This window comes from Trachemys scripta, chromosome 7 (genome assembly GCF_013100865.1).
Source record: "Trachemys scripta elegans isolate TJP31775 chromosome 7, CAS_Tse_1.0, whole genome shotgun sequence".
NCBI lineage: Eukaryota > Metazoa > Chordata > Testudines > Emydidae > Trachemys > Trachemys scripta.
The window spans coordinates 98,086,884-98,102,498 of record NC_048304.1 but is presented as its reverse complement, the minus strand read 5'-3'; the positions used below and the strand labels follow the sequence as shown (position 1 = coordinate 98,102,498).

Here is a 15,615-nt window from a genome sequence, read left to right as displayed (position 1 = left end):
TATTTATTAGGTCCCATGAAAATTAGCTCTGTACCCGATTCAGCCTACAGGTAACATTAAATGACTTCATGGGCTGTCAACCTGTGGAAATTTGGGTAGATGACCAGGAAGTGGAAAGACTGTGCAGCTACCCTGACAAATCCACTATGTACAGGGTATATTTAAGGGCTTAAGGCCAGATTTGTAAAGATACTTGAAATTAATGGGTATTTGGTGCCGAAGTCCTTTAAAAAATCCCACTAGGTGCCTAACTGTCTCTTTAGGTGCCTAAATACCTTTAAAAATCTGGCCTGAAATCCTTAAATATTCCACGCCCCTAATGGATCTGTCAGGATTAATTCCCTGTAAAATGTATACTGTGCAGCCTCTAATAGGAATAACTATATTTTAAAGGAATAGAAGTGATAGCTATATAAAAAGGACATTAAGCACTTAGTAGCATAGGGGTTTATGTTATTTTTGAAAATGGGACTTAGGTTTCTAAGACACTTGGGTGCTTCTGAAAATAGAAGACTTTGCTCTTTCAAAGGCTCAGAGAAATTTAACAGACAGAGGAAACAGACTTGTTTTCTTTTCCAGTGACGGTGAAAGCCATCTTCACGTTGGTAAAAATGCATTGGAGTAACTAACAAACCTACCAAAGCTTTCTAAGAAAATATTAGATATTGTATCACTAGCCTCTGTGTTCTCCCTGCACTATGGACTTCTGTCCATGGAGAAGTGCTGGAAATCACACAGCATATGTCTCATATATTTTCTGTTCCAGTGGTGTCTTTGTCAACATGTTTAGAATTTCCTGTTGATAAAATAGGGGGCCTAGACTTTTCCTAGCACTTGAAATTTGATTCAGCATTCAAGAAGCATCATCAGTCTAGACCAGGGGTAGGCAACCTATGGCACGCGTGCCAAAGGAGGCACGCGAGCTGATTTTCATTGGCACTCACACTGCCCGTGTCCTGGCTACTGGTCCGGGGGACTCTGCATTTTAATTTAATTTTAAATGAAGCTTCTTAAACATTTAAAAAACCTTATTTACTTTACATACAACAATAGTTTAGTTATACATTATAGACTTGTAGAAAGAGACCTTCTAAAAACGTTAAAATGTATTACTGGCACGCGAAACCTTAAATTAGAGTGAATAAATGAAGACGTGGCACACCACTTTTGAAAGGTTGCCGACCCCTGGTCTAGACACATACATGAAAAGTATTTCCCTGCTATAGGGGACTATAAAACAAGACTACCAGAGACATATCATTTAGGCCCATGTTTTCAAAAGTGACCTCTAATTTTCAGTGCCCAACTCTAAACATGTAAGGTGTAATTTATAAATACCATCTCCAACTCTAATTCAACTCAACTCAGAGCTGTCAGCATTCAGAAACTCTGAATATCAGATCTTGGGCCCCCAAATTCTGAGGCAACTTTTGAAAATTTGAGTCCTAACCTTTTAATATGTCTTTTTGAGAAATTTGGACCCAATGGGAAGAAACCAAATTTCAGGAGAAAGAAAAATATGCCCAACAATAAAAACAGTCAAGTAAATTTGACAGAACTCCCCCTTGCCAAAAGTAGTGTTAGATTCCCACTGTTTAAATTCTAAGACTATTCTAACAGATAGCAAACAACAAGAATTTAAATTGATATTTGTTCCATATCCTGAATGCAGAACTTCTTGAATGAAGAGCATGGTCCCTTAGCTCTGTGTTATACTGTACCTTTCATTGCATAACCCTAATATTCTCATAATTATTTGGCATGGAATAGAATTTTATGATGCTTTGCAAGGGAAGAGAACACAAAATATAGTTTTTTCAGCTTCCTTATCTCACCTGGGATGTTCATAGCAATAAATCTGTTAAGTAAAATATGAGACAAGAATCTTTCCATTCCATAGAACAGAAACGCACTGCAGTTATTCAGTAACTGCTCCCATTCAGCTTGGCTGCAAAGAAAGGTAAGCTATTTAGACCAGGCAGCTGTTTTACAGTAATATTTTTCTGGATACATCTATATAAAATGTTTCAATGTTAATTACTCAACAAACAATTGTTTGAAAAGTAAAAAGACAAAGGGAGAAGACTTCAGTTATGGTACAGAATTTGAACAGCAGTGTGTGTGAACTGTTATACAATAATTTACTTAGCTAAATTGTATACTTTACCATAGTAACATAACACCTCACAGTAAATAAGACATGGACGGTGCTTTTGAGATTTAAGGGACTATTCTACAGAGGAACAAGCCAGTATATACTGTGCAATCCCCATTTCTTTGAGATACAGAATTTATCTTAACATTCAAAGGGAATGCTCAAGGACTAGAAGAGAGCTCATTAGGGAGCTAAGAAATTGGGGTGTGGGAAGAGATGATTCTAAAATTGAAGTAATTATATATGAAGCTAAGTGAACCAACTGTATGAAACAATATTAATTACATTATCAGGTCTTGAAATTGTAAACTACAGGATGAATCTTCACTACTTTATTTCAGAAGTATGTGCTACAATATTACAATCCTATAGTGAGCATGAAAATGCTATAGTTTTCAAATATGTGTTTCCAAAATTGTTGATTTATTAACTCAGTGAAGATGAAAGTACTTGTAAGATGGACAGGGAAGTGATCGGAATTACCTGAACTTGTAACCTCCTGTTATTTTGTCAGAGTGATATTGCTAGAGTGCCAATGTTATAAATTTGTCTATGTATATACTTTATAACTTTCTCTCAAAAACTCGTTGTATATGTCTTCTCCAGTTTTCCATTATTTTAGATAATAAGTTTTTTCTGAAGTTCCATTTATGATAATTTTATTACAATCAAGAAGGACAGTGCCATTTTGCTATCAACAGAATACCCCTACATACTTTAGCCTTGCTTGTGATCAATATGGCAAAATGTATTACAGGTATGTCTTCTGGATTCTTTCTTTAAATTCTTCCATCTATAAATCTGTAGATATGCTTAGGGTAGGGGAGATGTCTTCCTATGCATTTGCACAGCACCTAGCACAATGGGGGCCTAGTCATGACTGGGGCCTCTGGGAAATACCTCTTAAAAAAAAAAGAGAGAAATATAGAAGAGCCATAACAAACCTTGGGACATGCATGCTACCAGTAACTCCTTCCCAGTGTGGTGTAAATTGCTCATGGTATTTTTCTAGGATTTCCTTTATTTTGTGGGAAGGACTTACTGCTTCTGTAACATAAGAATTTAATCATTTAACATAATATAGAGTATGCAATGCAGCCTAAATTTATAACATGCAGAGGCTGGCAATACAATTTTTTTATTTCTATCATCATTCAATCTAAAGTTTTTCCATGAGAAAAGTCCAGTCGCCATGCCCTGGCAATTGTAGGTCTTAATCCTGACTAAAGCTAATGGTGCCAGCTAGTGACAAGTGTGATGGCATATTTTGTGACTGAGAGGGATGAAAAGATAACCTAGGAGAGAAGTCAAGGATAGAATAGGTATAAAAATGACCTCTAAAGGTGGTTCTTCTGTGTCAAGAGTTAACATAACATTGCACTGCTCGTACGATTCCCGTTTTAGGGGCTCAGATACTGTGGTGATGGGAGCTATATAGCACCTCTATTCATAATGGAATTCAATTTCCAGAGCTCTCAGTTTAATACATTTCACAAGACTAATCTCAAAAACAAACAACCCTTCAGTTTTAGTTACAGTTTAATTAGTCTTTTCCATCTTGATTATATTTTCTATGCTCATGCAGCTATAATTTCCACTTACGTGGAGCTCCTCCAAAACTTCAGAATCAGTTATTTCTGCTCTGCTATCAAAGAGAAATTAGGTAGAACAATGTGTCCCAAAGTCATAACATTTGTTATATGCTATGGCTGGAACAATATTTTCCCCTTTGTTAAAGATTATTTTTTATAACTTTATCTGGTTCAAATACCAAATTTAAGTATATTTTGAGCATGCTGAATAACTTAGCTTTTGCTAATAAATTTGAATAAAAATTAAATTAAATGATTGTCTTCAGGGGGAAAATAGGTGAAAATAGGTGGTAGTTATGAAAATATTTTGTGTCATACTGTACAAACACAGTAACTGATACATGTAGCCTTGGTAAATGCACTCCACAAGAAAGAAGTGGTCATTTTTAAATGACCTTACATTGACACTCTTGATTATCGTTGTATCCTTGACCTCCTACAAAGAATCACAAGATAACATGCCACTTCAAGGCTTTAATCACTACATGAGTTTTATTTATAATCTTTGGCTTGAGGACTTCTAAATATAACTCTTGTTAAAAGTGATAAAATATATACAGAATTCTAGCATAATGGATTTTATTCATCAATAGAATGCATAGAATTTTGTTTTTCTAACTTTAACTAGAAAATGTTATTTCTATTTGTTATTTATTTTCAATTTTAAATGATTAGTTCTAAATCACAAATATGAAATTTCCATATGTACAGCAAAGTGGTATCACATTTCTGGGAGGTTATTTGAGAGATAAGTGCCTAAGTGCTTTTGAAAATCTTACTTCTGGTGTTTATGTAAGTTTGAAACCAGACAATTTGATTTTTTTTGTCTTCCAATTCTTCACACAGGTTTTACGTGTCAAACCTCCAGGCTGGATTTAAGTGATAGAGTTACATTATTATACCAAACATTTCAGGTAATTTGAATGAATACTCAGGGTCATAGAAGTTTTTATATATGATTACATTTCAAAGAATGCAGAATAAATACCGATTTTTAGAAATGTGCTGATTCACTATTTGCTGCCACTTGTAGATAATTTGATACTTATGAAATGCTGCTTTTCTATAAATTTAGAAAATGTGAAACTATTAACACCAATTGTTAAGGGAGGAAAAGAGCTACATACTAAATACTGTAAGAATTTCAGTTTTACATTAATTATTTAAAAAAGAAAAAAGTCCAGCTTATTCCCATGGAGTGAAATTCTCATCACCAACATGAAGTCAGAGTGATCAGGCTCTGTGCTGGTGAAACGCCAAGGGACAGTGGGTTTGGGTGCTGAAATTTGCCCTCACAACCTGATGCAAAGGTATGGAGTTGCAGCACAGATCTCCTCTGCAGCTTATGAACTGAAGTAGCAGCTAGAGCTCCTCTGTATCAGTTGCATGTTATCTAAGTATGACTGGCTCCCAATGTAGATCTGCCTCTCCTCTACCCCACTCCCCCCACTACCCTTTGCTCTAGCCCAGTTCAGGAGCCAAAGTAGTGATCAACATTACCCAACATGACCCCAAAGAGCCACAGTAGTGTGAATTCATTGTTTTATTTACTATTTTTATATAACATATATTTTATTCTCCCAACAAAATGCCTGACCAAGTATTCTACAATTGATTAATAACATAGTAAAAGCAGCCTGATTGGTTAATAACTTAGATTAGTTAATAATTAAATCACCCCGAGTTTTAATATCATGTGCTGGAAAGAGCTGCAGGAGACACATTCAAGTGTCAGTTGCAGCTCAAGAGCCTTAGTCTGTTCTAGCCTATGCTGATCTCTTCTGCAACACAAAGGAAAAATCACACAGCACTCATTCCTGTGGCTCCCCAGGGACCTCCAATGCATGCTTAAGTATTGCTGAGGGCCTTAAGTTTACCTTTTTAATCCAAAAATAGCAAAACAAATTACTGTTAAAGAGCTGTACATTTTGTGGGGAAAATACAATGAGAAAGATTATTTCAATAATTATTTTCTTGGAGATGTTGGTTCCATATTTTATTACTTATATGAAGAAGGAAGAATGCAGCCTAGTTTGACTGAATCTGAAATAGGTTTTTATTTTTATAAGAAGCTGAGACTTTTTTTTTTTAAAACATAAGCAACATTATGAGGATGAGCTGTTATGTCAACTACCTCATGTCTTAAGTTCATCACTTACTATAAAAATGTTCTAAATCCACAAAACCTTTAGTTTGTGGAGAAAATAATTTTCTAAATATATTACCTGCTTCTCTTGCTTCATTATATGGATCCACAACATCTGACCTATAGCTAAGGAGATGTAAACAATGAAATCTATCATCTTAACCGATACATTCCGGTTAATAGTTCCTTTTGAAAGGATACATTTAAAATTATGTGTATCAACAGACAGGCAGTTAGGAGGTAGAACACGATTAATGGGTACCTACAATTAAATAACAAAGATTATTTTTTTTGCCATGCAAAAAAATTCTGTAGTTATATCAATATTGCACAACACTATGTCCGACAAAATGAGCGACACTAAAATGCTTTGCTGAAGTCTGGGGGCTTAGACCAAAAGCGGTACAATATGTCAGTGCCAACTGAAACCAAAAACATAAGCATCTTTTGTTGGGGAGAAGCAGTTCAAGTCTGTTTGAAGCTGCTTACCTTGATCTAATGCTGGATACTTTGCTCATACACAGAATATGAATTTAAAGGAAATGGAGGTTAGTTACCTGTAACTAGACGTTCTTCAAGATGTGTGGTCTCTGTCTGTGTTTCACATGTGGGTACGCATACGCACCATGAGCCTGAGTCCAGAAATCCTAAACAGCAGTGTCCATTGGCCCACAAACGTGCAGTAGATCTCTCCACACCTGACTGATGGCATAAGAGGCCGTGTGGGGCAACACCTCCCCTGTTCCTCTTCTGATTGCAAATCCAACAGGATTTGAAGCAGAGGAGACGAAGGGTGAGATTTGTGTAATACAGATAGGGATCACAACTCTCAAAAAACTTCGTGTTACAGGTAAGTAACCTTAATTTCTTCCACATGTGGGTGGATTGACAAGCAGTGGTTAGACTGGAGGGGAGTGAGAAGAAGCTGGAGGCAAAGATGCTTGCAGTACTGAAGTTCACACAGCTGCATCTGCAGCAGAGGCCTGAACTAGCTAATAATGTCTGCACTTTGCAGAGATACATGTCTCACTCAAACAGTAGAGGTGATTGTCACTCATGGAGAAGGAACAAGGGCAGGAGATGCAATTCTTCAACCCTGGGACTCTGGACATAGAGGGAGTCTCCAATACAGGGAAAAACAAGCTATAATAACAATCTTATAAAACTCTAACTAGACTAATATAAAAGTTATGAAACAGAAACTATTAGATATTTATGTACAGGTTCTATCAAGAGAAAAAGCTGCAGAATTCTGTGGACACAGGGATTCTGACTCAGGCCATGCGGCAGTAAGATGGAACTGGAGAGGTGTCAGCCCGCGCTGCCTTTTATACCTTCAGTCGGGAGGGCAAGGAGATCCACTGCACACATGTGGACCAATGGACACTGCATGTTAGAATTTCTGGACTCGGGTGCATGGCACTCATGCATACTCAGGTGTGGAATACACGTAGGCACCAGCACTCAAAGAAGAACTAGCTCAGCAGTTATTGGGCAAAGATTAATAAAAAAGATTCTAACAAATTCTGTGGTTTTCACTCCATCTCACACTTACAGTGTGTGTAACAAAGACCCTGATAAGAACAGTAAATTACCCTATTGCTTCTCTTACCTCATGTGTCTTAGGAAAAATTTAAGGAAATAATTTTTTTTTAAAAAGTTGAAATACAACTACGCTCCATCTGTTTGTGAGATAGCTTGCGATTATGGCCTTAACATAGGGATTAACGTCTCGCTACACTGTTATGTAAAGTAGTATGAATTTCTCTTGCTTACCATTTTGACGTTCTTTTTCTGATCCACTTTTGGTTTCGGTTCCTTTGAACTTTTTGGGTCTTTTTTTACTTCATTCTCTGTGAAAGTTCAAAGAATGACAACTTTAAAATATAGGTGGTGTTTGCTAAACTGCTGTGCAAATGCGCCTTCATTGAAAAAAATACATAATGATTTTAAAAGATAAGACAATATGTGGAATGTTTTGTATCTGAATAGGGACTGCCGAACCCAGCGTTGTCCCCGGCCTGCTAAGTGATGGCATAATAAGCTGTGAATGTGTGGATAGAGGACAACGTTGCGGCTCTACAGATGTCCTGGATAGGGATGTGTGCCAGGAAAGCTGCCGAAGATGCCTGCGCTCTACTCGAGTGAGCTCTGACAATCGGTGGCAGCGGTGGAAGCCCCTCTAGGTCGTAACAGGTCTTTATGCATGAGGTAATCCAATTGGAAATCCTCTGAGAGGACACTGGAAGGTCCTTCATCCTATCCGCTGTAGTGATGAAGAGCTGAGTTGATTTACAGAAAAGCTTGGTACATTCTAAGTAAAAAGCCAAGGCCCTTTGGATGTCCAGCATGTGAAGACACCTTTCTTCACTGGTGGAGAACGAAACAATGCTAGCCAAAGCAGCAGATGTTCTAGCACTGTCACTGGCGACAAGAAGGAACTGAGGATTAGTTCATAGGTAACAAATTGTGGGAGACACGGGGCTGCAGAAAAGATTTAGAAGAAGAAACATTTCCTGAAAGATTACTTGTTGTTTTTGAAGGTCTATTCTGAGAGAATAGATTAAAAACAGGAAACAATTTCATTCCAGCAAATGAAGAACTATCTCTACTATCCACTTGTCCAAGGCTGATGCTTGCCAAGTGGGAAAAGAAGTGAGAAAGGTGATCATCTAGGCATACAAACGTTCCAAGAAAAAACACATATATTCATTGATTATTGTACTGTAGATTTAGGAGTGGTGGGCTGGGGAAGAATTGTAGAAGCACTGTCTAGGCTTATTATAGGACCAAGCGCCAGTACCTATTCCTGGAGTAACTACAACCTTTTAAAAAGAACTGGAGCCTTTGTGAAAGAACTAAAGTGAAGAACAAGGAAACAAGGACTGCCTGTATTTATAAGAGGCATTGCATTTTTATTTTAAGTGGTTTTGAAGGATCAGGAGAAAAGAGCTTTAATTTCTCAGTGCACTCTGCAACAACTACCTGAGTCTGCTCTAAACTATGAACAATTAGCTATTGTCCCAAGTGGTTATACAGCAGCCAGGTATTGATGGAGCACACTGCAGCATGGGGATAATTTGAGGTGCTCCTTATTACTCACTGGTTGATTTTTACTCCTCTTTCCTCACTCTCAATGGCTGCTTCCATAATTGCACAAACCACGACCTTTCCTTCAGACTACATCCCTTCAACACCCATGAAAATAGCTTTCTATGGACTCTGAAGTGTGCTTTTGGGGATGTGACTCTCTCCTCCCTCCCACCAGTGGAACACAACAGCAGCAGCAGGCACCAGCTCTAGCTGGCCCTCCACATGTTGCCAGCACCATCAGAAGCAGCAGGGCAGTGACCTCCAGTCACTTATGAAAATTTGAAAACAGAAATAAAAAAAGAGAGACATTTTCTAAAACTGCCTTTCTGACAAACATATGGCAATGTGTTTGTGTATCTGTGTATTATACAAACATTTGAAAAAACAAAACACTTCTACCCCGGGGAGAGGTTAAGAGAAGAAATGTGACAGATTCCAATCACATTGCTTAATGCACTAGTGGAAGGCACATGGATACTATAGTGACAATCATGGTACTAGAATTAATATAGAATACATTCTGCTTTCTTGGTTTGCAGCTAGTTTCCTGACCTTACTCATACTTAAGCCCCTTTGTTTTCACTTTAAACCGATTTTTACCAAAACATTCCGGGTTTTACAATAAGTGTTATTTGTTTTTTTCCCAATTTTCACGCTACTTTTGTATCATTCAAATATATAAAAATAACTTGTTTTATTAGGAAAATACAATACATTGCATGAGATATATGTATTACAATAATACATTAATCTGTGTATATGTGCAAACATGCCTGTTGAAGTAAGGCTATGTATTAGTCTATAACAGTGTTTCCCAAACTTGGGATGCTGCTTGTGAAGGGAAAGCCCCTGGCGAGCCAGGCTGGTTCATTTAGCTGCCGTGTCCGCAGGTCCAGGTGATCGCGGCTCCCACTGGCTGCGGTTTGCTGCTCCAGGCCAACTGGGGCTGCTGGAAGTGGTGGCCAGTATGTCCCTCGGCCCGCGCCGCTTCCAGCAGCTCCCATTGGCCTGGAGCAGTGAACCGCGGCCAGTGGGAGCTGCAATCGGCTGGACCTGTGGACGCGGCAGGTAAACAAACCGACCCAGCCCGCCAGGGGCTTTCCCTACACTAGCGGTGTCCCAGGTTAGTTTAACTTCTGTGCCAGGGAAGATAATGGAGCAAGTAATTAAGGAAATCATCTGCAAACACTTGGAAGGTGGTAAGGTGATAGGGAACAGCCAGCATGGATTTGTAAACAACAAATCACGTCAAACCAATCTGATAGCTTTCTTCAATAGGATAACGAGTCTTGTGGATAAGGGAGAAGCTGTGGATGTGGTATACCTAGACTTTAGTAAGCCATTTGATATGGTCTCACATGATATTCTTATCGATAAACTAGGCAAATACAATTTAGATGGGGCTACTATAAGGTGGGTGCATAACTGGCTGGATAACCGTAACAACCGTAGAGAGTTGTTATTAATGGTTCTCAATCCTGCTGGAAAGGCATAACGAGTGGGGTTCTGCAGGGGTCTGTTTTGGGACTGACTCTCTTCAATATCTGCATTAACGACTTAGATATTGGCATAGAAAGTACGCTTATTAAGTTTGCGGATGATACCAAACTGGGAGGGATTGCAACTGCTTTGGAGGACAGGGTCATAATTCAAAATGATCTGGACAAATTGGAGAAATGGTCTGAGTTAAACAGGATGAAGTTTAACAAAGACAAATGCAAAGTGCTCCACTTAGGAAAAAAAAAAATCAGTTTCACACATACAGAATGGGAAGAGACTGTCTAGGAAGGAGTATGGCAGAAAGGGATCTAGGGGTTATAGTGGACCACAAGCTAAATATGAGTCAACAGTGTGATGCTGTTGCAAAAAAAGCAAACATGATCCTGGGATGTATTAACAGGTGTGTTGTGAGCAAGACACAAGAAGTCATTCTTCCACTCTACTCTGCTCTGGTTAGGCCTCAGCTGGAGTATTGTGTCCAGTTCTGGGCACCACATTTCAAGAAAGATGTGGAGAAATTGGAAAGGGTCCAGAGAAGAGCAACAAGAATGATTAAAGGTCTTGAGAACATGACCTATGAAGGAAGGCTGAAAGAATTGGGTTTGTTTAGTTTGGAAAAGAGAAGACAGAGAGGGGACATGATAGCAGTTTTCAGGTATCTAAAAGGGTGTCATAAGGAGGAGGGAGAAAACTTGTTCACTTTAGCCTCTAGGATAGAACAAGAAGCAATGGGTTTAAACTGCAGCAAGGGAGGTCTAGGTTGGACATTAGGAAAAAGTTCCTAACTGTCAGGGTGGTTAAACACTGGAATAAATTGCCTAGGGAGGTTGTGGAATCTCCATCTCTGGAGATATTTAAGAGTAGGTTAGATAAATGTCTATCAGGGATGGTCTAGACAGTATTTGGTCCTGCCATGCGGGCAGGGGACTGGACTCGATGACCTCTCGAGGTCCCTTCCAGTTCTAGAATCTATGAATCTATGAATAAACACTGGTCTATAAGATACACACAATAAGCAAACAGGCACCCACGCAAGTTCTGAAGTGCATATGCATCTGAATGTACTAATGAATCTCACACCCACCACATACACATTTCAAGCCGTTAGCAGATAATGTTTTATAGATCTGACATACTAAAATGGGAAGAAAATAAAAATCTGTATCAGAATAAGTTTCAGAATGCAAGGAAGTATTTGAAAGTTAAAAAAAAAAAAAAAAAAAAACAAGAGAAAAGGATGAAGTTGAATGTATGCACTGCAAATGGTGTGGCCCAATTATTAAATGTAAATATTTATAGGCTAATAGATCTTTTATTTAAAAGTCTGCAAAGGCTTATGATTCTTCTTGTTCACTAATATTTCATACTGACAAAGAAGTAATTGTTTTCAGATCATGTTGTGAAGACTGATTTTTGCAACACACAGAACTATATTTGGGTAACAGAATATGAGATGTTGTCGAAACAAGGTCTATGTTGTATAATAATGTCCCCCCATCTATTAGGCCAGTAGCCCTGTCAAAGAAGGAAATTAGGTTGGCTTGGCAAGATTTATTCTTGACAAATACATGCTGGCTATTCCTTATAACCCTATTATCTCTAGGTGCTTACAAACTGATTGTTGAATAATTTGTTCCAGTATTTTTCTAGGTATCAAAAAGCAAAATCTAGCCGTGTGGTGCTGGTTGGCTGATATCTGATTATTTATTAGAGTATGACCTTAAGCACAGGGCCTTGTGAATCTCTGTGCTATTGAAAGTGGGGTTTAGAAGGGCTGCAGAAGATTCTGTCCCAGCAACACACAATGGAGGTCATAGGAAGGAGCAAAAAGCAGGGGTTGCAGCAGATACTGGGAAGAGAAATCTACGGGGGGTGCTGAGGATAAGGTCAAGAACTGGGTTACTGGGATGTGTCAGGGAGCACAATTGGCTTAATCCTGTTCCCATTGAAGCCCATGAGAAAATGCATGCAGGAGTGGACTACAACTAAGCACCTTGAGATATTTGTATGAAAAGCACTCCTCATTCAACCACGGAGCAGCCACGCTGTCAGGTGGAGTGGGGTGAGGTTGGGGTGGAGGAGACGACCTTCCTCCTGTGAGAGGAGGTCCGGCCAGAGCGGCAGCCCGCGAGGGGGGCCCGCTCAGAGTTGCAGTAGGGTCCCATACCAATGTTGATGGGCCCAATCCGGGGCTATGAGGATAACCCACGCCCCGTCTGACTTCACCTTCTGTAAGACCCTGGCTATTAGGGGGAAGGGCAGGAAGGCGTACAACAGCGGCCCTGACAATGGGAGCAGGAATGCATCCGACATTGCCCCGTCGCCCTCTCCCACCCTGGAGCAGAATCGGGGACAATGGTGATTCTGGGCGGTGGCGAACAGGTCTACCTGGGGAGTACCCCACTGCAGGAAGATCCACCTGGCCACCTCCTTGTGCAGGGACCACTCGTGTTGTTGGGAGAAAACCCTGCTCAGGCGGTCTGCGAGCGTGTTGCTCTTGCCAGACAGGTAAAAGGCCTGCAGGAGTATTCCAACCCTTCATCTAACAGTCTGCTAAAAATGGCTTAACCGTGAAGCCCAGCCCCAAGGTGAGGTTCTGCCCCTGAGGTCAGATTGACAGAGCCCCAGAGCAGGTGACTGGTCCACTAGCCCTACTTAAGCCAGTGGCAGGAACAGGAAAGTTTCTGAACAACTGGGTTCCACTCTGCTCTGTACTGTGTGCCTTCTGCTTCTTGATTTCCTGGCATCCTGAACTAGCCTGACTTCTGGCATCTGACTTGTGGTTCAGTTTGTCTCCTGCTTCTGATCTCCTGGAATTCTGACCCAGCTGACTCCTGTCTTGTGACTGCAGACTCTGGCTCTGACTATTAGGTCTGGATCCCCATGATGCAGTGTTGACAGCCTTGAGAAAAGATGACTGAGGGCGACCTGATAACAGTCTTCAAATATGTTAAGGGCTATTACAAAGAGCATGGTGATCAATTGTTTTCCATGTCCACAGAAGGCAGGACAAGAAGTAATAGGTTTACTCTGCAATAAGGGAGATTTAGGTTAGATATTAGGAATAACTTTCTAAATATAAGGGTAGTGAAGCTCTGGAATAGGTTTCCCAGGGAGGCTGTGGAATCCCCATCATTGGAGGTTTTTAAAAATCGGTTGAACAAACACCGGTAACAGATGGTCTAGAGTTGCTTGGTCCTGCCACAGAGCAGGAGATTGGACTTGATGACTTCTGGAGGCCCCTTCCAGCCCTACATTTCCATGATTCTATGAATGTTGGTTGCACAGAGGGATATGCAAATCAATCAGGAAATGATCTAATTCAGTGAGTACCCTTAGAAAGCAGAAAAGCCCTCTTCTAATGGAGAGGAGGCAGGGGTATATGAAACTTTACAAGCTTGATCTCCATTCAAACAAATTTTGTTTATGGACATACTGACAAAGCCTTCTCAACTGGGTTTGAGTTCTCTGGGCATGTAATACAAGCCATCCTTTTCACACAATTCTCCCATATTTTCTGATCAAGATTTTGCAGCAATAGCTCAGTGGATCAAAAGAAATATGTAGCTCTCAGTGTAATCTCAGCTAAATATAAAGGAAAATGGTTCAGCAGTTTTGAAGTAATGTCTTAAAACTTATTCACATATTGTTTTATGTTAGGGCTTGTCTGTACAGCAAGTTAGTGTGTTGCAAGCCGGAGAGTGTGAATCTACAGCAAAAAAGCTTGTCATGCACTAATTGGCTGCATGGACCCCGCTACTGCACACTAAAGTTCCACAGTGTTCTTTGACACAGACCCTTTAGTGCATGGCAATAGGGTCCCCCTGACAAGTTACTACGTGGCAAGCTAGTGTCCTATACATTCACACCCTGGCTTGCTGTGCACTAGATTGCTTTGCTAAATCTGAATTTTTCAATTTAGCTTCTTTGTTCTGTTCTCTGCTCTGACAGCCACTTCAAATGTTACAGCTCTTAGAACCACTTGTGTAATCTAAATGTTGCAAGACCTTTTAAAGTCCAACAAACTTTACAAGCGCTTTAAGGAAGTCCAGGATATTTTAAATTAGAGGCCTTGGAAGCAGATATTGTACTGACACTTTCTTTTTCATATACATCACAAGTCAATATCTAGATTGATGCAGCAGTTAGATGGCAGAATATTGAGGGCAGCAAGGTGTTGCAATCCACCCTCCAATCTTCTAATTGAATTGTGCACTTCTGCACCACATGTTTGACCATCCGCATTGCTACCCTTCAGTCACACTGTGAAGTTTGGGCGAAGCTAAATTTCTGCATTGTGACAGCCACTCTGGCTGTTCCAGTCACTAGCCTGTTAAGTCTAGTCCAGGATCACATACCACATTACAAACAGGAGGATGTAAGTTAGGGCTTCTGAAATTCGTCACCATGCCTGTCTCTATCCCAGAGTTGCTGCCACACTGGGAGGACATAGCTGTTAGTCCTGATATGCCTTTGTTCATCTGAGATTGGCACTGGGCTGGCAATGCTGGACATGGGAGCATGAACAGCTGCTGCAAAAGATGTTGCAAAATCAGTCATGCAGGAAATGCAGATAAAGTGGCTGTACACAGAACTTGGATAAGCCTTTCAGCTGTATGGTCAAAATGTAGGTTACAGAGAGGTGACAGACTCCTAGCGTGGATTCAGTCTTGGTGACTTTTTTTTTTTTTTTTTTTTAGAAAAAGAATAGCTCACACTGTAATGATATTATAAGTTTGGACATTACTGAAAAACTATAGTATGTTTTCATATACTTTTCTCAAAAGATATTCCAGCCAATATTACTAGGAAACTTTTGGGTATGAAATCTTGTCTCACAGTCAAGTATATTCAACATAAAAGAAATGAATAACATAATAAATAATTGATTTTATGATATCATCATTTCTGAATGCAAAGAATATTCGTGTAATTGTACCTGGTTCTTCTACATGTATTCGATTGTAGAGAATTTGGAGAGAAAAGTCTCTGGATACAGAACTTATTGCCTCCTCTTGAAAGGTACTTAGAGCTTCCAGAGGTAACTCCATAAGTAGTTTGTCTGCTAGTAATATCACACAATCACCTAAATCCATAAGTCCACCTGGTATAAGAAAAATTAGATATTT

General features: G+C 39.6%; 1 protein-coding gene across 5 annotated transcripts in view; it reads right to left on the bottom strand.

Annotated features, from left to right (window-relative positions):
• CFAP46 (cilia and flagella associated protein 46) overlaps window positions 1-15,615 on the bottom strand; it is a 155,642-nt gene that overhangs the window by 6,759 nt on the left and 133,268 nt on the right. For 3 of the 5 annotated variants that reach the window (XM_034776106.1, XM_034776107.1, XM_034776108.1), the window contains 6 exons: window positions 15,426-15,590; window positions 7,670-7,746; window positions 6,095-6,155; window positions 5,973-6,008; window positions 3,100-3,202; window positions 1,836-1,948 (listed from right to left, as the gene is read on the bottom strand). In XM_034776106.1, coding sequence (XP_034631997.1) covers window positions 1,836-1,948; window positions 3,100-3,202; window positions 5,973-6,008; window positions 6,095-6,155; window positions 7,670-7,746; window positions 15,426-15,590 — 555 coding nt within the window. Of the gene's footprint in view, window positions 1-1,835; window positions 1,949-3,099; window positions 3,203-5,972; window positions 6,020-6,094; window positions 6,156-7,669; window positions 7,747-15,425; window positions 15,591-15,615 lie in introns of those variants that run through there. The other 2 variants (XM_034776109.1, XM_034776111.1) reach the window with 2 other exon arrangements.